Source organism: Mus musculus, chromosome 17, assembly GCF_000001635.26.
Source record: "Mus musculus strain C57BL/6J chromosome 17, GRCm38.p6 C57BL/6J".
Taxonomy (NCBI): domain Eukaryota; kingdom Metazoa; phylum Chordata; class Mammalia; order Rodentia; family Muridae; genus Mus; species Mus musculus.
The window spans coordinates 66,506,272-66,529,036 of record NC_000083.6 but is presented as its reverse complement, the minus strand read 5'-3'; the positions used below and the strand labels follow the sequence as shown (position 1 = coordinate 66,529,036).

Sequence of the window (22,765 nt, the reverse complement as noted above, 5' to 3'; positions counted from 1 at the left end):
GGGCTCCTCAGGAAATGATTCTGCCTATTTGGTTGTATCTTTAAATGATAGACCTAAGCTCTGCCTTAAGATTAATGGAAAAGAGTTTGAAGGCATCCTTGATACCGGAGCAGATAAAAGTATAATCTCTACACATTGGTGGCCCAAAGCATGGCCCACCACAGAGTCATTTCATTCATTACAGGGCCTAGGATATCAATCATGTCCCACTATAAGCTCCATTGCCTTGACGTGGGAATCCTCTGAAGGGCAGCAAGGGAAATTCATACCTTATGTGCTCCCACTCCCGGTTAACCTCTGGGGAAGGGATATTATGCAGCATTTGGGCCTTATTTTGTCCAATGAAAACGCCCCATCGGGAGGGTATTCAGCTAAAGCAAAAAATATCATGGCAAAGATGGGTTATAAAGAAGGAAAAGGGTTAGGACATCAAGAACAGGGAAGGATAGAGCCCATCTCACCTAATGGAAACCAAGACAGACAGGGTCTGGGTTTTCCATAGCGGCCATTGGGGCAGCACGACCCATACCATGGAAAACAGGGGACCCAGTGTGGGTTCCTCAATGGCACCTATCCTCTGAAAAACTAGAAGCTGTGATTCAACTGGTAGAGGAACAATTAAAATTAGGCCATATTGAACCCTCTACCTCACCTTGGAATACTCCAATTTTTGTAATTAAGAAAAAGTCAGGAAAGTGGAGACTGCTCCATGACCTCAGAGCCATTAATGAGCAAATGAACTTATTTGGCCCAGTACAGAGAGGTCTCATGCTGGTTAATCAACTCATAGATCTTGTCCAGATACAACTAGATGTATTATGACAAATAACTCAGCAGGGTTGTGAACAAAAGTTTCCGGGATTGTGTGTTATTTCCATTCAGTATGTTAAATTTACTAGGGCAGCTAATTTGTCAAAAAGTCTTTTTCAGTATATGTTACAGAATTGGACGGCTGAATTTGAACAGACCCTTCGGGAATTGAGACTTGCCATCATTCAGGTCAACTCCAAGCGCTTGGACCTGTCCCTGATCAAAGGATTACCTAATTGGATCTCCTCAGCATTTTCCTTCTTTAAAGAATGGATGGGGGTGGGATTATGTGGAGATACACTTTGCTGTGGATTAGTGTTGCTTCTTTGGTTGGTCTGTAAGCTTAAGGCCCAAACTAGGAGAGACAAGGTGGTTATTGCCCAGGCGCTTGCAGGACTAGAACATGGAGCTCCCCCTGATATATGGTTATCTATGCTTAGGCAATAGGTCGCTGGCCACTCAGCTCTTACATCTCACGAGGCTAGACTCATTGCACGGGATAGAGTGAGTGTGCTTCAGCAGCCCGAGAGAGTTGCACGGCTAAGCACTGCAATGGAAAGGCTCTGCGGCACATATGAGCCTATTCTAGGGAGACATGTCATCTTTCAAGAAGGTTGAGTGTTCAAGTGTCCTTCCCCCAGGAAAAACAACACGGGACCAGACCAGGACCCCTCTGGGTGATGAGCCTGGGAGGAGGTTATGTGTACGGCTCCTTTACCTGCACACTGGGGATTTGACCTCTATCTCCACTCTCATTAATATGGGTGGCCTATTGCTCTTATTAAAAGAAAAGGGGGATCTGTGAGGAGCCGCCCTCACATTTGCCATTATAAGATGACACTGACAGCTGTGTTCTAAGTGGTAAACATAGTCTGCACACATGCAGGGGCAGTTTTCCCACCATGTGTTCTGCCTTTCCCGTGATGACAACTGGGCCGATGGGCTGCAGCCAATCAGGGAGTAATACATCCTAGGTGGAGGATAATTCTCCTTAAAAAGGGATGGGGTTTCGCCATTTGCTTGCTTGCTTCTTACACTCTGGCTCCTGAAGATGTAAGCAATAAAGCTTTGCCGCAGAAGATTCTGGTTTGTTGCGTCTTTCCTGGCCGGTCGTGAGAACGCGTCTAATAACACTGTTCTTGCAGGAGGCTCCAGTTCAGTTCCCAGCACCCACATGGCTTATCACAATCACCTGTAACTTTAATTCTTGGTTAACTGATTCTGTCTTCTGGCCTCTGTTGGCATCTGCACACATGTGTTGCATGTACATACACTCAGGTACATACATAGACACATAAATCCATTTTTTAAGGAGCAACATGAAATTAAGTGATTTCATGATGATGGTTCCTGAGCCATGTCTGTTCCCATCACAATTTGTGAGTGTTCAGAAAACTAAAGGAATACTCTGAAAACGTTGATGTCCCCTGGGTCCCCTGGGTCATGTCTGTTATTACTATTAAATCCATTTTCTTCATATTATAAAGCATAGTTATTGTAACACAAGAAACATGCAAAGACAGCAGCAAGAATCACCTTTAAACACCCCCCCCCATAAGTCTGTCACTGCTATTTCTTGAGCTGGGTCTTGACAAGGGTCCTTCTTCCTTGGGAGGAGGGACGCTCAGACACTCCATGCATGATCTTTGATATTGTAATTAGAGTTTCTCACACCTCTCTTTTCCTCTGCAGCAGCTTTCTTTCTTTTTTTTTTTTAATTAGGTATTTTCCTCATTTACATTTCCAATGCTATCCCAAAAGTCCCCCATACCCTCCCCCTAACTCCCCTACCCACCCACTCCCACTTTTTGGCCCTGGCGTTCCCCTGTACTGGGGCATATAAAGTTTGCATGACCAATGGGCCTCTTTTTCCAGTGATGGCCGACTAGGCCATCTTTTGATACATATGCAGCTAGAGACAAGAGCTCCGGGGTACTGGTTAGTTCATATTGTTGTTCCACCTATAGGGTTGCAGTTCCCTTTAGCTCCTTGGGTACTTTCTCTAGCTTCTCCATTGGGGGCCCTGTGATCCATCCAATAGCTGACTGTGAGCATCCACTTCTGTGTTTGCTAGACCCTGGTATACTGCAGCAGCTTTCTGTACCAGGCTCTGTGTTCCCAGATTCAAACAAGACTGAAAGAAAATGTTGAGGGGGAAAAAAGCTTGTGTCTGTGTTGAACAGTTATAGACTTTCTTTGTCTTGGCATTATTCCACAAACAATACAGTATATGTGTTACATTGTATTCAGTAAGTGCACAGGAGCCAAATGTGATGGTCCATTCCTTTAATCTCAGCACTTAGGAGGCAAAGACAGGGGGATCTCTCTATGTTTGGGGTCAACTTGGTCTTCGTAGAAAATTCTAGGATACCTACTGCTACAGAGTGAGATCCTGTCTTAAGAAAGGAAGGAAGAAGCCGGGCATGGTGGCGCACACCTTTAATCCCACCACTCAGGAGGCAGAGGCAGGTAGATTTCTGAGTTTGAGGCCAGCCTGGTCTACAAAGTGAGTTCCAGGACAGCCAGGGCTAAACAGAGAAACCCTGTCTCGGGGAAAAAAAAAAAAAAAAAAAAGAAAGAAAGGAAGGAAGGAAGTAAAGAAGGAAGGAAGGAAGGAAGGAAGGAAGAAGTGTAAAGAGTAAAGGAAGATATGTGGGTTCTTATACAAATACTATGTCACCGGGCAGTAGTGGCACATACCTTTAATCCCAGCACTTGGGAGGTAGAGGCAGGAGGATTGAGGTCAGCCTGGTCTACAGAGTGAGTTCCAGGGCTATACAGAGAAACTTTGTCTTGAAAAACCAAAACAAACAAACAAAAAGAACAAAAATAAAAAACAACAAATGCTATGTTATTTAACATAAGTGATTTCTCATTTTGTGTAACCAGTCTTTAGATTCCTTGCATAAAGGGCATCTGTGTATGGAAGCAGACAGCTTTAACTTCATCTCTCTGCCTTCCCCATCCAACCACTGCTCTCCACTGTTCTACAACCAATTTCCCCCAAGTCTCCTCACCACCACCCAGCCCATCCTCCCCCTCATAACAGAGCTGCCCTGGAAAACGTGAGCGATGAACAGAGGCTTAAGAAAAACCAGTCTGAGCAACACAAAAACCTGAGGTCAATCTGCAGAACTCATGTACACACACATACACACACACAGGCACATAGACACACACATGCACGTATGAATACATGCGTATACATACATGCAGGCACATGCACACACACACACATATACAACTAAACACCACACCCACATCACACATGAACATGTGCACACACACATATACCACACACACATACCACATACACATACCACATACACTACACCACACACATACTACACACACTTCATATACACCCCACACACACCACCACACCTAGTGATACCACATCACACACACACATGTACACATACCATATCACATACAACACACACAACACCACAACACATATGCAATACATCCATGACACCACACTTCACCACACACACACACACACACACCATATATATCATACCACACACACAGACCATACCACACACACATCACACCACATGTAACCACACAAACACACATGCGCACATACACACTATACACACGTGCCATACCACACCAAACACCACACGCATACATACCACACACACCATACCACACACATATATAATAATAAATATGCATATTTATTTATAAATAAAATGTAGCCTTTTATTAAAAAGGAAAAATGTCTATCAGAAAATTTTTTAAGCTCTAAATAATAGGATGGGGCACTGCTAAGCAACAGGAAAGTTATTGTCAGGAAAGTAGTGTGGTGAAAATATACCCTGGAGAGGACACCTGTGCGATGGCTTAATTCGGTGATGTCATAGCCACCCCAACGCTGCATTCTCTTCTCTCTGCCAGCTACGGTGCACTCAAGATCATGTCAGCTTCTTCTCAGTAACCAGTCTGATCATCTGCCTCTTCCTAAACTACTGACTACAGCAAGGAGGTTAGAATCCACATGACTGACCTAGAAAATTAGCCCTCAGCTTCCTGGGCTCGATGTTTGAGCAAGCTGCACCTGAAGAGCATGACTTCACAGAGCAGGGTGGATAACTGAACAAAAGTCAAATTTCTGTTAGATATGAATAGGGTGGGCTCTTGAGAGGAGAAGCATCAGTGGTTATTGTAGCCACTCGCAGGGACTCTGGTGTGCTCTCCTAGGAAACAACAAAGCACTTATGTCATAATAAGAACAATGGAAGTGATGTGTACTACCACGAGTGTCTCGGGCCATGTGATGAGGTGCACTTAAATACAGCTCATCGAGAAAGCAGTGCCTCCTTGCCTATCTGCATCGGGTCTTCACTCTGCATCTATCAGTCAATCCAGGGCTGCCCAGTCCCCACTCTTCTTGTATTTCAGTGCTTTTAATACTCTTTGTATGGCTCTGATATAGAAAATTTCCCATGTCACATTTAGTTAAATAACACGTTATCAAAGGTTCTGATTTCAGAATGGAATACTTACAACATGAGTCATTACAGAAAGATTCAACTCACAGCCAACTTTGTAGTCATCATAGACACAACACATCCGCTGTAACCTGTCACTATTAGTGACTGTCGGGGACACTCCAGGGGAGAGACAGCTGGGTGTCCATTGATATGGGGCTTGGTTGCAAAAGAAGGATGGAGTCTGTACTTGCTCCAAGAGGGTGTGCCTGTTATTCACCCATGTTGTTTACATAATTGAAGCTTTCCTTTCAAGGTTCAGCGAGAGATGGCTTGAGAATCCCCGAAGAAGGGAGGGAAGCTGGAAAGCTGCTCCCACAGTGGATAGAGAGTACTCTGCAATACAGGCTTGCATGGTTTGACTTTCTCACCAGCACCTCAGCAAGGGAGCTCCAGGCCTCTAGTCATCTCGCCTAGATGGGAGATTGGAAGAGAAGGATGTCAATCAATATCAAAAACTGGAGTCAAATTGCCATTTGACCAAAGTGCTTATGTGAAATAAATAACTATCCAACAAAAATACAAGTGCAGCCAAGGAACAAATTCTTGGTTAGTTCTGCATGTGAGATGCCAATCCTCAATGAGTAGAGGTATGGAAGAAACAGCTAGCTGTGTCCAAGGTGGGCCCAACCCTGTTCAGAGACTCCTGGTGTGCTGCCAGAGAATGGCCTTGGTGGCAAGCCTACTTCCTCCGTGAAGAGAGAAAGACAAGACACCTAGATAAAAAGAATAAAGATGACTCATAGGGAATGGTGCCCGCAAAACACTTAGCTACCTCAAAACATAGAAAGCACAAAGCATAAAATGTTGGAAGCTGTCCTGGCTGGTTTTATGTATCAACTTGACACAAGCTGGAGTTATCACAGAGAAAGGAGCCTCCCTTGAGGAAATGCCTCCAGCTGTAAGGCATTTTCTCAATTAGTGATCAAGGGTGGGATGGCCCCTTGTGGGTGGTGCCTTCCCTGGGCTGGGAGTCCTGGGTTCTGTAAGAAAGCAAGCTATGCAAGACATGGGAAGCAAGCCAGTAAGTAACATCCCTCCATGGCTTCTGCATCAGCTCCTGCCTCCAGGATCCTGCCCTGTGTGAGTTCCTGTCCTGACTTGCTTTCCCTATTCCTAAATAGCAATGTGGAACTGTAAGCTGAATAAACCCTTTCCTCTCCAGCTTGCTTCTTGGTCATAATGTTTTGTTCAGGAATAGAAACCCTAAGACAGAAGCTGATCCAACTTAAGAAAAGAATATAACAATTCACCAATCTAAAAAGAAACAAAATAAAAAGAGAACTGCTACTGGTCCAACAAACCCTGTGTAGGTCAGCTTTCTGTTACTATAACAAAATACCTGAGACTATCAACTCACAGGAGGAAAGGCTTGGTTTAGTTCACAGTTTGGGGGCTTTCCTCCCTGACTAATCTGCCTCAAAGTTTTGGGCCTGTAGTGAGGTGCCCGTGATAGAGAAAATGACAAAAGGGGTGTGGATCCCAGCATCCTCGTTTGAAGGCATGCCCTTGACAACCTAACTGCCTTATCCGTTTCTCTTCTTTTCTTTTCTTGAAAGAGGGTATGTATGTAGCACAGGCTAGCCTTGAACTTACAGAGATTTATCAGCCTCTGCCTTCCAAGTGTTGTGATTAAAGATAGGCATCACCATGCCCAGCCAAGCTCTCACCTCTTAAATGTCCTCATCACCTCCCTATTACACCAAGCTAGGGACCAAGCCTTTAATCAACATGGGCCTTTGTGGGACATTTAAATCCTAAATTATAACACCATTTGAATATCAGAGGAAATATCAGAGGAAATGAATTCAACATGTCAAGAGCACATCTGTGCTGCTGTTCAGCCATTAAAATCTGAAATTCTATCCTTGGCATCACTGGGAACTGGGAATCATGTTCAATGAAATAAACCAGATACAGAAAGATAAGCGCCATACAATCTTACTCATACGTGGATTCCAAAATAACCTTCACCTCATAGAAGGGCATAGTATAGAGCTGGGACAGCAGAGCTGGGGGACAACAGAGGTTGATCAATGAGTACAAAGTCATATTAATAGTATGGCCAGAGCTGAAAGTCCCTGACATATCATTGCACAGTACATTGGTTATAGGTGGCAGTATACTATTCATTTCAAAAGCTAAAGTCAAGGACTTTCAGTGTTTTTACCATGAAGATAGAACAAATGTCCCATGATATATGTTTAATTATTTTAATTAGATCTGATTTAAATATTATTTAAATATTAATGGTGTATGCATCAAAATGGTACCGCCATGGTTCTCTGTTAGTATGCATAGCTATATCTGTCTATTAAAATAAATATATTTTAAAAGTATTCACCAAAGTACAAATGGTACAACCAGAGGGTCTTTTGATAATTCCCCACTTTGTGAAATACAAACCCTTGTTTTCCATGGTTGTGCTGTCTCCCGATCTCTCGGACCTCCCTAGAGTTTCTTCTTCAGCTTCTACCTTTTCTACAGGGGAGCCCCTGGGTTCTGTTCTCACTCTTCTGGATCAGGCTTTTTCCATGTGAGCTAAAGTACTATCAACTGGAGGCCCTTTGGCATGATGGGGGAATAATTGTAAGGCAGGATATGAGAGCACCCCTTTTATTACACAGTCTGGGGCTTAAGAACGAGCACAAAGTCAGCCACCTTTCTTTATATAGTTATCTGTGATGACTTTGTTCACATTCATTCATTCATTCGTCCCTGTAATACTGGCTTTCTGGTATGTGCCAAAGTGCTGAAGCATCCTGGAGTAACCTTGATAATTGGCTTAAAGACGCAAACAAGCATGGAACCCGAGTCCTGTGGATTTCTTTCCAAACTCCCCCATTTAAGACATCCACTATTCTGGTACATTATAGACCTGCCTATGGGGGAAGAGATACTATTTTGGATGCCAGGGTCTTTAACCTTACAAGTTATGCAGAGTCACCTGCCTACTAGGAACAGTTGAATACCTTGCATTTATATCATCCTTTGGAGTCTGCAACAGGGTGTATGGCTTATTGTTTTGTTGTTCTTTTGTATTGACGTTTTTGCAACAGTGATAGATGAAAAGAGTCTTTTCATTCATTCCCATGTGAGCCTCTAGGTTCCATCCCCAGTACCGCCAAGAAAAAAAGAACGATAATTTAGAATAGGCTATAACATTTTTAAAAATCCAATTGGGATTACTTTTGCAAAATAATGTGATTTCTTCAACTGTGCATCCATGGCAAAACAAACGCATGCGCTATGTATTAGTAAACTTAGCTCTAAATACGGCTGAAATTTGGTGAGTAATGTGATCATTCTTCGCAAGCATGCCAGCTCCTATCATGTTTAGAACCCTGTGTTCCGAGGTGCTCAAGTTCACGCAAAGGAATTTGCTAAATAAATCCCTGGCAAGCTTCTGTAGCCGTAAATACTTTCAAGTAGAAATGGCAAAATAACACACCCAAGTCAGTACCTAAACCTTCGGAGTTTAGGTCGCTTGTCATCTGAGTTTTTACCTGCTGGCTTCCCCTAAGGTGCATGTCACTCACTGAATTTTACGAACTGTAAGTCTGAGGAAGACTTTTAAGATCCATTTAAGATAGCTGATTCCTCGGGGCCCCACAGGAAAAGTGCACGCAGAGGTGCGGCCCTGCCAGGGTACGTGGGCTTCCTCCAAAGTGGCGTTCACACCCTAACCCCGCGTGGGCCAGACCGAGACCCCCAGCACCCAAACACCCTAAATTCTGGAAGATGATCACAGGCTATATGCACTTTGAGACACGTTTGGGACGGGCTGCTAAAAAGAAGTGTGTGGTTCTTGGGAACGGTGCACGATGAGGATAAACCACGAGTGAAAGTGCGCCGAGTGGGGAGGGCCGAGGGAACAGGGGTGACGGAGAGCGACCCACACATAACATACACCCCACGGAGCGGAGCGCACGGCTCGGTCCTCCGACCGACAGGGGGCGGGCTCCAGTCCCGCGTGGCGCCGCGCCTGCGCTTCCTGCCCCTCCCGGTCCGGGATGCTGCTACCGCTGCTGCGGAGAAGCTGCTTCCCTTCCTCTACTCCCGGCGGCGGCGGCGGCGGCGGTAGCGCGGAGCGGGTGGAGGGTGCGCGGGGGCCCGGGGCGCGCGGACGGCGGCCCGAGCGCGAGCCGTATGCGTGCATGGATCCCAGCGCCGCGCTGCACCGGCGGCCCGCGGGCGGCAGCCTGGGCGCGGTCTCCCCGGCGCTGTCGGGCGGCCAGGCCCGCCGGAGGAAGCAGCCCCCCAGGCCGGCCGACTTCAAGCTGCAGGTCATCATCATCGGCTCCCGCGGCGTGGGCAAGACCAGCCTGATGGAGCGCTTCACCGACGACACGTTCTGCGAGGCCTGCAAGTCCACCGTGGGTACGCCGGGCCTGTGGCGGGTGGGCCTGGGGGAGGTCGGGGCCCGGTCCCTGTCCCCATGGAAGCTCTGACCCTCTCCCAGGGCCTCAACGAATCATCCTACGGATGCCCGGGCATACCCGCCGTGGGCACATCTGGCATCCGAGCCGCGCACAGCCCAGGTCTCCGTGGAAGCCCGACCCTCTCTTGTGGCCAGACCGAGCTTTTCCGTGGCCTTTCCGCGGGTGTCGGACCCCCGAAGCCCAAACATTCCCTCCCGGAGCCTTCACCAGTCATGAGGTCCGGGTGATGCATCCGCGGAAACTCCCGGTCCGTTACTCCTGCTCACCCAGGAAAACGGCTTTGTGAACCGAAAGTAGAGCTGAAGGCCACCCACCAGTGCAGTGCCCCGGGGTTACTCACCATCTTAAATGGGTCCGGACCTCGCAGCTTTGCAGGCTGGAGGGATGGACCAAGGTTTGCTTTCTCATTTTCTGTCTATTTTCGTGGTTTACAGAAAAGAAGTTTGTTGCAGAGACAGTTCGCGCTAAAGCTACACTCGGGTTTCTTTCTTGTTCTGTGCACAAATGTAGGGCAAAGGGATTTCAGCTGTGTTTATCCTTGACCTCAAATAACCGGGTGGATAGGCGGGCAAAGTAAGGGCGATTTCCCGGCACCCACCCGAGGTCGGTGAATTACCGGGAAATCCATAGGTAACGCTCCTGTTACCTTCCTCGGGATCTGGGTTTGAAACTGCAAGGGAATGTTTTTAGTGACACTGGATTGACAGGGCTTGACATAGAGGTTTGTTGGGGTTATGGGAAACAGTTGTGACCATGGAAAAGCTACCTGGAAAACTCTCATTTGGGGTGGCTTATAGAAAAAGGGGGTGAGCAGGAGGGACTGGACAGAGTGACAAAAAATCTAGCGTTCTCCCTGAATCCTAGCCCCAAGGAGAGGAAGGTGGATCTCTGATTTCGAGGCCAGCCTGGTCTGTCTACACAGTGAGTTCCAGGACAGCCAGGGCTATGCAGAGAGACCCTGTCTCAAAACAAACAAAATCTCAGCTTGGAGGTTTGAAAAGCTAAACACTGGTGCACATATTTTCCGTTGTAACCATTGATGGTTCCCGTTTTGAGATGAGAATTCTGTAGAGAATTTCAGGGACTCTCTTTAGGTCGTAATTGGTAAGTTGCCGGGTAACAAAACTACCACGGTTCTAAGTACTTAGACCGGAAAATTAAACCTCCAGTTTTCACACTGACTTAAATTTCCTTTTTGATTATGCCCCTTCATGCCTTTTTTTTTTTTTTTTTAACAGACCATTTTGGAAATATTTATGCTCCTTCTACCCTGTTTGTTTTTTAAATGTTTGTCTTGGGGATGTGTTATTAGAACTCAGTAACGTAATTATACCCACTGCAAATATCCAATCTTGGATCCTAAGAGTATACAGGGAGTTATTAACCAGGAAATGAGGCTTATATTGTTTTGTTTGTTTCTGACATAAGTGCAGTAGGCTTGAATGCAGTTGAGAATTACCAGTCGTTTATGGCCCCACACTTACATATGCAGAAATGAAAGCTAATGGTTATATTTAATATAGAAGGGAAATAGGACTGCAGCACTCGGAAGGCTCGAGGTGACGGACTGGGGTGGGGAGAGCTGGCCTTTATGACAGCACACCCACATTCTAGGAAGTTTTCCTAGGGCTCATAGAAGTGGATCCGTGGAGAGCTGGCCTGTCCTCCTGAGAAAGATGGGCCTACTCAGTAAGCTTTCCCCTTGTTGACAAAATGAAACTAGCTTGAGACATCATGGAATTACATAGACTATCTGGAAATGAGCGGAAACAGGCCTCCTTACATACATAATTATATGTACAAATATACGGGTGTCTCCCCACACTGAGGGTGGTTGAATTTTTCCCTTGGATGTTTTTGTTTACTTCATATCCAGCCTAAAGTAATTAATTTCAGTAAGTGTTTCTTGTGGGAAGTTCGGAAAAAGATGGTAACCATAACTTAAGGAAAGCCTGAAGACACTACATGCTAACAGGTGCCTCTGCCTCTTCAACTCCTGCCTCTGGGTTGAGTTATTTTCTAGCCAGCCTGCGGTTTGTTGAGCACCTGCTGTGTGTTGGGTGTTGTGCCGCCTGTGGGGTAATGTGGAAGCCCAGCGTGGGCTCAGTGTGCAAGTGGTGCCAGCAGGCGCCAGATTACAGTGCTCAAGGGGAGCATGGACAGAGAAGGGTACTTAACACACAAGCCTCCTGGCTGGGGCCAAGGGCTTGTTAGAAGATTCCTTCCCACTGAGCCCTGAGGAGCCAAGTTCATTCCTTAAGTTCCTTTAGAAAATGCTGTTTAAATATGACCCTGGGTGTGGTATAGCCTTGTAGCTACTGCTTGAGCAGAGCTTCTAGGTCTTCCTGTGGCCTGTTTTCTAGTTCCTTCCCAGCCTTATACAAAGAGCCCCACAAAGAAGAGGAGTGTCTTCCCTGATGCTTTTTTTACTGAGTCAAGGCTGCTTCTGGAAGAGACCACAGTCCCCAGCATGAGTCCACCAAGATAGGTCACATGGCACCTGTCATTCAGAGGCTAGAACGGGCAGGGGTGGGAGGGCCTGAAAGACACCTTTGACAAGGAATCAGACACCTGTGGACCTTGTGTAACAGGATCTGTGGAGGTAAATGAATGTAAAGGTTGAATCAGTGAGACATTGATATCTTTATTGTTATGATTAATAATCGGTGCATAGTGGGCATAAAACACCTAGAATTCGCAAGGATGTGAAACGATACAGTGTTTAGATGATTTAATGGAAATTATTGTGATTTTTTTTTCGAATAGATTTGTATTTGCAGAATTGAATTAGTGGAATAATCAGCCAGCGCTGGTTATTAATAATTAATAAAGGGGCAGCTTTATGAAGGTAGAAAGGTAGGAGAAGAAAGCTTGTTTGCTACAGACGTTGGCACCCAGCTGAGCTGTGCCAGATTTTTCTAGTTTCCTCTTTGCCTAGACTGGTAGTTCAACCTCCCTGATGCTGTGACCCTTTAAGACAGTTCCTCATGTTGTGGTGACCCCCAGCCATAAAATTATTTTTGTTGCTACTTCATAACTGTAATTTTACTACTGTTATGAATCAATCATAGTGCAAATATATGAGATGCAGGATCTCTGATATTCAGGATGACCCCTGTGAAAGGGTCGTTTATCCCTCAAGGGTTCTTGACCCACAGGTTGAGAACCTCTGGCCTAGACAATGACTGACATACTGACCCACTTTCCTTCCCTGAATATCTGTGTTATTGTAAACATACTTTACGTGCTGTGACTCCCTAGGTAGGTGAGTTCGCATTGTCACTTTCTGGGTGAAAGATATAGAAGCTGTGCTGAATCCGTCTTCCTTGTACTGTATTCCCTTCATTTAGTATAAATAACTTCTTAAAAAGTGTAGCTCAGGGGGGGCTGGAGAGATGGCTCAACGGTTAAAAGCACTGACTGCTGTTCTAGAGGTCCTGAGTTCAAATCCCAGCAACCACATGATGTCTTACAACCATTTGTAATGGGATCTAATGCCCTCTTCTGGTGTATCTGAAGACAGCTACAGTGTACTTATATATAATAAATAAATAAATCTTTGAAAAAAAGTATAGCTCAGGGCTAGAGACTTGGCTCAGTGATTAAGAGCATTTGTCCTTGCAAAGGACTCGGGTTCGATTTTCGATACCCACACGGACGCGCACCACCTCCTCAGGCACCAGGCATTCATGTGGTGCACAGACGTACATGCAAGCAAAATGCACATTAAAAATAATAAATAAGCAAGAAAGAAATTTTCTGTTTAAATAAAAGTATAGGTTTTAAAAAGCAGTTAAAATGTGATTATTTGGGGGCTGGAGAGATGGTTCCATGGTTAAGAGTATTGCTGCTCTTGTAGAAGACCAGAGGTCATTTCCTGGCACCCACATGAGGCCGTTCAGAACTGCCTGTAATTCCAGCTCTAAGCAATCAGACACTCTCTCCGAAACTCCTGCACTAAACGACCTTCCTGCAATGTTTATAAGGCATGTGAAACATAAGTGTTGTGTTTAGACTTCAGTCCAGTCTCTTATCATCTCATTATGTATATGAAAATATTCTAAAACTTTTGGAACACAAGTAAATTGATGTAAAGTTATGTAAGCCAGAATTCTGTTATGCCTGGACAGTACAGTTTCCCCCTTAAAAATGCTAGAGACTGCCGTGGGATCATCAGCTCTTTTATTTTGCCAAGTAAGTACATTTTAAAATCCCACTATCACCAGCTGAGAGAGAGACTGAGACAGAGACAGGATGATGATGAAGAAGTAGGGACGATCAGATAGCAAATTTAAAGCTCTTTGAATTTCCCTCTGAGGACCTCAGACCTCTGCGGAAATACTTAAAGCTTCCCAGCCGCACCTTTGAAAAGAAAGCGCCTCAGAAGACCTCGTCAGAGAAGCACCTCTGAGCTGAGATCTGAGGCCTGGTCTCAGAATACAGCTAAGTACTTAGAGAAGGGATGCTAACTGGTGGGCCACAGTCCTTGTGTGACCTTCCTGGATGTCCTCTATAGTTCATGCAGGGGGTGGGTGTGCCTCAGCTACTGGGGCTAGGCCACCCCTGCTGGAGTACTTGAACTGACAACTGAATTGAGGGCCCATAAAATAAAACTGGTGAATGACTAAGTCCCTGCAGGCAAACCACCCATGCACTTAAAATTAAATGGAGAGGGAGAACTAGGGGGAAAGTCCCTAATTCCCTTCTTAAACATCGAAGAACAGGCCTCCCGAGTCACCCCATTCCCTGCCAGAGTGATGTGCCCTGACAACTCAGGGAGACTAGAGAGAAAGAGGAACTGAGGTTTGGGTCGCCCGGCACAGGGAGTAGTACATACGCTGTGACTGAGTTTATTTAAGGGGGTTAGTGTAAGCCCACAGGCTTGTACAATGTCCGAGTTGTGACACCTGGTTATCTTTCTATCTACCTGAAAGCTATCTTTCAGAGGAAGGCTGTAGATTTTGGAGTCAGTTGTATAGGGAAAAAAAAAAAAAAAAAAACCCGGTTAGATTTGGCCCCAGAGCTTTCCCTTTATTTCTGCTTCTCACACTGAAGAGGAAAAGTTTTAGTATGACTATTTATTATGGGGTCAGAGTAGAGATGGCCTCTGTTCCAGCCTGTAGAGTCAGCCAGAAGCAGTCTGTTGGAAGCCCTGGAACTGGCTGGAGAAGAGAGAAGAGGCTCCTTTGAGAATAATAGGTGAGAGATGTTTTACTGCCCAGGCATCAAATAAGTTGTTCCCAAAAAAGCATTGGCTTGAACCAGGAAAGAAAACATGGCTTTGTACGGTAGTCACTAAGCAGGAATTTTTGAGGGTTCTATGCATCTGCATCAGACCATTCTGGGAGCCATTTAAATAGGGCACAGAGTTAACACCTGGCTTATCCCTTCAGAGGGGATGTGTGTCACAGAGAAAGTGACAATCCAGTGTAAGAAAGAGGTGAGAGCTGTTGGGTTTCATCAGGGGGAAGAAACTGGTTATATCTACCTGTTTTCTTCCTGTTGTATATAGCTTGGATGTTGGGGGGAAAAAGCACGTGGAAAACAAAACTACATTCAGAAACGCTACCCGAATTGAGTGTGGTTATGTTGTTACTTAGTCCTGGAAAGCCAGGAAGCAACAATACAGACCTAACAGGAGCAGCCTATGTGCGGCTGAAAGGTCTCCCTGTCTATTCTCCTCAGTCTGACTCTGACAGGCTGCTGATTCCAGCCCTTCTGCTGTTTATTAGCAGGAAAACAAGCAACAGCGGACCTCTGGCGGGTGGGCGTGGAGAGTCTTCCTGTTCCTAGCCCTTCTTAGTGGAGAAACCCCCCCGAACTCTGCCGGGAACCCTGTGATATCACCATCCCGGGTCATGCTTTTGTAGAATAAAAAGTTAGTTTTCTCCTGTTGTTAACTAAAATAAAATTGGAAGCCGAAATCTTATTATTTATTTATTTTTTTTTAATTTTGACTCAAAAAGAGACGCTCTTGTCATTCCTGCAGCCGCCACAGCCTTTCCGTGTGCTGGAGAATTCGGGAGGTAGCGAGCTAGTCCTCAGTTCTGGCTCTTCTGTATGTTACCAATGCTTCTTAAAGCAGACCACGCCCCTCGGGTCCCTCATACCTGAAGAGAGGGTTGAGGAGGCCCAGCATGGTGGTGTGCACCTTTAATCCCTCACTCAGGAGGGCGGCAGAGACAGATGGATATCTGTGAGTTAGAAGCCAGCTTGGTCCACAAAGCAAGTACCCTGACAGCCAGAGCTACACAGAGAAACGCTGTCTTGAAAAACAAAACAAAACAAAACAAAACAAAACAAAACAAAACAAAAAGGAAGGATGAAAGGGTGGGTTGGGGGAACCTTCTACCCTCCCTGGCTCACACTGTGGGAATAAGCGTGGTACCATGTCTTAGGTGCCTGGCCCAGAAAGGTAATTCATCATGCTGTTTCCCAGAGAAGTGCTATAAATGCAGAAACCGCCAGGAAATCGTATGCGGTACAGTACGAAATACCAAGTGTCAGGCACAGGCATGGTGAAGTAGAGCCACCTCACAGTGCCTGCACTGGGCAGCAGTAAAGCTGGTTGAGCGCCTGGCTTTCCCCAGCTGTTTCCTACCGTAAACGTTTTTCTTCCTCTCGGGAGTAAGGTGGTCCGTGGCGCAAAAAGTAGCAGACATCCACTGATGTCATGTTTCCTTGACTTGTGCATAATAAAGTTCACTAAAGGGATACATGGCAATGAAATAACACACATTAGCCTCTTAGAGTAGAACCTAGAACACAGCGAACACCAGAACAATTAGTTCTTAGTTGTTTTACTTAAACGAAGGGAGAAGCACCATTTTCTGAGATTCTTCCTGTATACTTTGGTGAAAACAGAGCATGCTCCAGGAGGCGTGGCCACTCAGCAATCCCCTCCCCTGCCCTATGCTGTGTCTCTGGCTATTGGTTCTTGTGGCAGTGTGTTCTCCTTATGTGTGGGACTGGGGGGTGGGGGGAGTCCCAGGGTGGTCTGCATTTGTCAAGGCCAGAATGAAAGGGAAAGCAGAGCTGCAGATGGACCTGTGCTGTCCATAGCCCAGAGAGCGTCTGTGATGAAGCATGGTTCGTTTACAACTCCCCTCCCCCCTTTTTAAAGATTTATGTGTGTGGGTGTTTGCCTGTAAGTATGTCTCTGCAGCACATGTGTGCAATATCCTCAGAGGCCAGAAAAAGCTGACACAGGTCTCCTTGAAGTGAAGTTGCCAATGGTTGCAAATTCCCACGTAGATGCTGGGAACCAAACCTAGATCCTCTTTGAGAGCAGCCTGTGCCCTTAAACCACTGAGCCATCTGTCTAGCCCTCCCTCATCCCCGTTGTGCTCTTTAATGGTGTCTTTCTCAGAAATGATCACAAGATTTCATAATTAGAATATTATTTTTAGTTTTCCTGAATCCTCACAGTAACACAGCGTAGGGAAGAAAAGTCAGCCAAAGCCATGAGACTTCACACAGAAGATAGTTTCTGGGGTTGATACAATGTTAACGTGCAGCTCTGGAGGCAGCTAGCCTCATTGCTCTCCTTCATGGTGAGCAGGCCTAGCTCACCCTTACTCTTCATAGGCCACGCAGCTTGGGCAGGAGACACATTTCCTTCAACAATAGTAGAGCTGTCTGTCACACACTCGGCGCCTCTCACCCAGTCTTGACACATCTCTTACTCTCTCACTGCCAGTGCAGGGATCTAATGTTCAAAGTGGCTGACATCGTTGATATAAGTACTTTGCCGGAGCTATAGTGTCACAGCCATTTTACGTGGAGACCTGTGTCAGAGCCTGGGACTCCATAGCTGTGTTAATGTCGGGTAAAGTCCACTGCGGTCTGGGACAAGCTGAGGTCTTGGGTTGGCAGAGAAGCAAGGTGATCTACTGGAAGGGGAAGCTGGGAGGCTGCTTGTTATCAAAGACTTGCACCCCAGTGTTGTTTCTTCTTCAGGCAGGAAAGGAATGTGAAGAAAGAGGAGTCTGTGTGTTTCTGCTGTTTTCATTTTGTAACTTCTTAGGGCTCAGAAAAAGCAACAGTGTTTTGGAAATGTTTTTCCCTCCTGGCCTTCCTAGGCACCAATTCCTTAGGCTATGAAAGACCATCCAGAAGGAAGCAATTCCAGGTTCAGGTCTCATGACAAGATATGATGATAATGGGCCATTTACAGAACACAACACACACCTTCTCAGCCATCTGATCGCATAACAACCTTGCATTGTGCATACAAGCGCGAACTTGAATCGGGATTCTGCAGTTGTGTAGGCATGTGGTCCGTCAGTTACTCCTCCTGTCTCTGGTCCAGTGTGTCCCCTGCGGGATGACATGACAGTGCCCACCTGACTAGGCTGCCATGAGCTTTGGGGGTGAGGCACTAAATATGACTGTCATTGCTATTAAAACAAATGAAGGTTGAGCCTGAGCCACAGTCCCTCAGAGACCACACACTGGCATTGGTGATGGGGAGCCTTACCCTGTAAGCTGAGTCCTTTCTGGAAACATTGTTAAACTAGTTTCAGAAGATTTCTAAACAACCAGAAGCTTAAATGTGGGTCCCTGTTACCAGAGTAATCTGCTTGGGGGCTGACCACTCCATGCGAAGTGATGGGGTAAGTAATTTGTTACCATAGTGATCACTGGGCTGAGTGTGTGCAGTCTAAGTCGAGCTGCCTGTGCTTTACACAGTTACACAGGAAGTAAAATGTATCTGCTCACACACACACACACACACACACACACACACGAGCACAGGCATTCCTATCTGCTGCTGCCATTTCACATCTGTCTCCTTTGCCTCTTTAAAAACAAACAAACTGGTCAGTCCTGGCTATCGCTCATTTGTCCTGTTAGTCAGCGTTTCTCCTTGAACTCCTTGAATACACCGCATTTAGTGGAGTAGAGAGGCTGACTGTGAGCCTCGGCAGGAAGCCAAGGATGCTGGGTCGCTGGGAAATGCACAGCCTATGGGTGAGGCCAGCAAAGAAAGGCCAGAAGAGTGGCGGGCCAGGAATGGGGTAGGAGCGGGTAGGTGTGGTCAGGGAAACTTCCCTGGGAAATCTAGGATTTAAAAGGTTTCTGGGCAGACAAGAAGGTTCTCTAAGAGTACATGGCAGGGGAAGGCACTTTGTTGCCAAGTGCGTGGTGTGTTAATGTGGGTCAGTGTGACCCAGCTTTGGGGGCAGGGACTGTCCCCATTAACCCAAAGGGTAGTGAGGAATGTTGCTTGCCTGCTAATCAAGACGCCTCTGAGAGGGCTGGAGAGGTGGCTCAGTGGTTAAGAGCACTGACTGCTCTTCCGAAGGTCCCAAGTTCAAATCCCAGCAACCACATGGTGGCTCACAACCATCCATAATGAGATCTGACGCCCTCTTCTGGTGTGTCTGAAGACAGCTACAGTAAACTTACATATAATAAGTAAATCTTTGGGCCGGAGTGAGTGTTGGCCCAAGCGACGACGACGACAACGACGATGATGCTGCCTCTGAGAAACTGTTTTCAACAGGGTGACAGGCTCTTCACCCCTTGAGTATGCAGTTCTCCACTCCTATCTCTGCTGACTGTCCCTAAAGCTCCTGTTGAGACTGTTGATGGCTTGCTATGATTCTTTAAGGACCGTTAGCATTTCTGTGGCTCACAGCTGCTGCAGATGTGCGACATGAAGTCATTTTATACTTGGGAGGTGAGGTTTCTAGACAGGTCCGATGATAGACTTGTATTAATACAAAGATGTGTGTCCGAGCCGTAGGTTGGATTAAGATCATTACAAGCTACTTGGAGCTGTTGTTAGATACAGTGCAGGCTATTTTATTTAAAGGGGACAGGTTTATTTATTTATTTAGGTTCCTCAAGGCAGGATTTCTTTGTGTTTCTTTGGCTATCCTGGAACTCACTCTGTACACCAGGCTGGCCTCAAACTCATAGAGATCTACACATGGGGTAAAGAGGTGCTTCACCCAGCTCTTACATTCATCCATCTACCCATCCATTCACTTATTTATTTATTCATTTTGGAGAGGAATAGTTTTAATGAGCTGTTCCCATTTATAGACTTGGGTTTTTTTTGTTTTGTTTTGTTTTTGTTTTTTTTTTTTTTTTAGATTTACTTATTCTAGGCCATGAGTGGTTTTGCCTGCAGCACATGTGTGCATCATGCACACAGTTTTTGCCGGGATCAGAAGAAGGCATTAGATCTCCTGGAACTGGAGTTACAGGAAGTTGTGAGCTGCCGTGTGTGTGTTGGGAACTGAACCTGGGTCCTCCTCTTTGAGAACAAGAGCCGCCCTTAGCCACATTTCGGCCCTGGTTCATACACTTAGAGATTTAGCCACTTACCTGCACCGGGACTCTTCTGCTGAGGTTACAGTGTGGCTGTGTTGTGATTCCTCTGTGCACACACTCGGTTCTTCTCAGTGGCTGAGCAGATTCCTTGTCCTGTTGGGGTAGCTGATGATACCCAGGCCCATTTCTTCATTCTGAGTACTAATGCCTGATCCTTTTCTTTGTTCATTAAGCTTCGTGGTTAGAGACATGACCCTTGTGGAGGCCTGCTAAAACAGGCAGGTTTTTCAAGCTAGTTGAGAAGGAGTGGAGAGCACATTCAGGCCCAGCATGATATAGCAGAGAAAACTCTGTCCTCCGGACACAGACGGCCCACACTGGCCATGTAAAGGGTTCTGTCAGTCAACTGGAAGCAGAGCTCGGGAGAGATGATGTCACTGGCCCATTCTCTTCAGTAAAAGAACAAATTTACGAATGTTACCTCTCCCTTAACTCAGATTCTGAAAACAAATTCATTTGAAGTTGGGGGTAAAGTGAAGTCAAAGAGGCTGGCAGGGTGACTGTCTAAGGGCCCGCCTTGGAGGCTGATGGCCTGCCTGCCCCCTGGTATCCACGCTGTACAGAACGTGAACTCCTGCAAATGTCCTCTGACCCCCACCCCTTGCCCACTCTCACATGCCACAAATACAATAAATAGTAAGTAATTTTTTTTAAAGATTTATTTACTTATGTACTCTGTCTTCATGGACACCAGCAGAGGGCATCAGGCCCCATTACAGATGGTTGTGAGCCACCAGGTGGTTGCTGGGAATTGAAGTCAGGACCTTTGGAAGAGCAGTCAGTGTTCTTAACCACTGAGCCATCACTCCAGCCCCCAACAAACTGCTGTCCTTACAATAGTAACCTGAAAGTATGTGATGTGAATTACAGATCAAATGCAAGGTGCCATGACTTTTATTTCATTTTTTAAAAATTAAATTACAGGCTGGAGAGATGGCTCAGCGGTTAAGAACACTGCTCTTCCAGAGGTCCTGAGTTCAAATCCCAGCAACCACATGGTGGCTCACAACCATCTGTTATGGGAGATAATGCCCTCTTCTAGATTTGTCTGAAAACGGCTACAGTGTATTCATAGAAAACAAATAAGTAAAGTGGTTTGTCACCAAGATGTGCCTTGGATTAGTCAGAGCAGCAGTGCGGTCATGCCTCCAAAGTGTTGCTCTAAGGAGCTGCCACCTCGAGTGAGTCATTTAGGAGTCTCAAGGCCACGAACTGCTCAGACCTGCTCAGACCTGCTCCTGGGAACCTGTAGACTTTGGGAAGCAGTCAGCTGGAGAATTAAAAGTGAGGTTATGTCAATCAGCCTTGCCAGTCTGGTGTAAAGAATTACTAATTGAAATGTGCCTGGTGTGGAGGTGCACACCTTTTATCCCAGCAGGGAGGGTCTGTAAGTTCAAGGCCAGCCTGGTGTGCAGAGTGAGTTCCAGGGAAGCTGTGCTGTAAAGAGAGGTCCTGATTCAAACAAAACACAAAGAACAAGCATTTAAAAAGAAGAAGAACTGAAATTCAGGAGACCTGTCTCCTTTGTTCTACTGTGATGTTTTATATTATTGGAACTCCTGTGTCATATATCTAAGGACTCTTCCCCAGCTCAGGCTTATAAACATGTCTTGTGTTGCTAATTTTAAAGCCAGTCACATGTCTGTCTGTTCATCTCAGATGTCATCTGACCAATGCTGCCTCAGGTCCAAAATGGATGAGCAGAGAGGACAGGCAGAGCCACTGCTGGCTGCGCCCCACCTGCGCATTCTGCTGCCTGGGATGGTCCGTCTGGGCCCTGGCAGGCAGCTGGGAAGTAGACCCAGAAAGGAAATGTTTACAGTGCTTGTAGTCAGCGAGCATCTCGTCTCTCTACTTATAAATATTATGTTTTTTAAAAAGTATGGCTTCAAATATTTTTTTTCTATAGCTATAAAAGATAATCAGATATTACACAAATGAAAATTTGGATTTTTTTTTTTTGGAATTTATTTGAAGCTTACAGGTCTGTCTTTAAAAGGAAAAATATATATGTGATAGTTTGGTTGCAATATTAAAAATGAATAAAAATTAAAATCGAATATGCTTATCAGATGAGTAGGTTTCTTTTTTGTGCTGAGGTCTTACTTTGTTACCCAGCTTGTCTCAAGTACACCACACCTCAGCCTCCTGAGAGGCTAGGAGTCCAGGCTGCCCACATAACCTGGCTTACTATACACAATTTTATAACAGTTTGTTCCTCTGTGATGTACTGAGTCATCCACATACTTACCATCACCCGTGAGGGCTAACGATGTTAATATTATTAGTAACTTCTAGATCCAAACAAAGGCTGTTGAAAACAGGAGTCATAAATTAGCTATAACAGGCTGCGTGTGGAGCCGAAAAAGCCGTCGAGCAGCAGGCCTCTGCACACTGAGGCCAGGGCACCCTCGACCCTCTCACTTTGGAATTTTGGGGATACCGATTCTTTCCGTTTTCTTAGGGGCACACATAAGGAGGACTCCTTGATACACCGAGTCTCACTGTGTCTCTCTTGGTTTGCTTATATTCATTGGTTTCCTCTACCCCCAAGAAGGGCTCTTTGATACACCGAGTCTCACTGTGTCTCTCTTGGTTTGCTTATATTCATTGGTTTCCTCTACCCCCAAGAAGGGCTCTTTGATACACCGAGTCTCACTGTGTCTCTCT

The 22,765-nt window shown here is 45.8% G+C and overlaps 1 protein-coding gene and 1 long non-coding RNA gene across 3 annotated transcripts in view; one reads left to right on the top strand and one right to left on the bottom strand.

Moving 5' to 3' along the window:
- Positions 1–4,495: 4,495 nt before the first annotated feature.
- Positions 4,496–22,691, bottom strand: Gm41608. Its single transcript, XR_876914.3, has 3 exons — positions 10,092–22,691; positions 5,326–5,722; positions 4,496–5,015 (listed from the first exon to the last, which is right to left on the bottom strand). It is a non-coding gene; the product is annotated as a predicted gene, 41608 (long non-coding RNA).
- Positions 9,287–22,765, top strand: part of Rab12 (RAB12, member RAS oncogene family) — a 25,239-nt gene continuing 11,760 nt past the window's right edge. The window contains exon 1 of one of the 2 annotated variants that reach the window (XR_876464.3): positions 9,287–9,689. Coding sequence is in view for 1 of the 2 variants with exons in the window: in NM_024448.2 (NP_077768.2) it covers positions 9,467–9,689 (223 nt within the window). In the remaining variant the exon portion in view is untranslated. The remainder of the gene's footprint in view (positions 9,690–22,765) is intronic. The other variant, NM_024448.2, reaches the window with a different exon arrangement.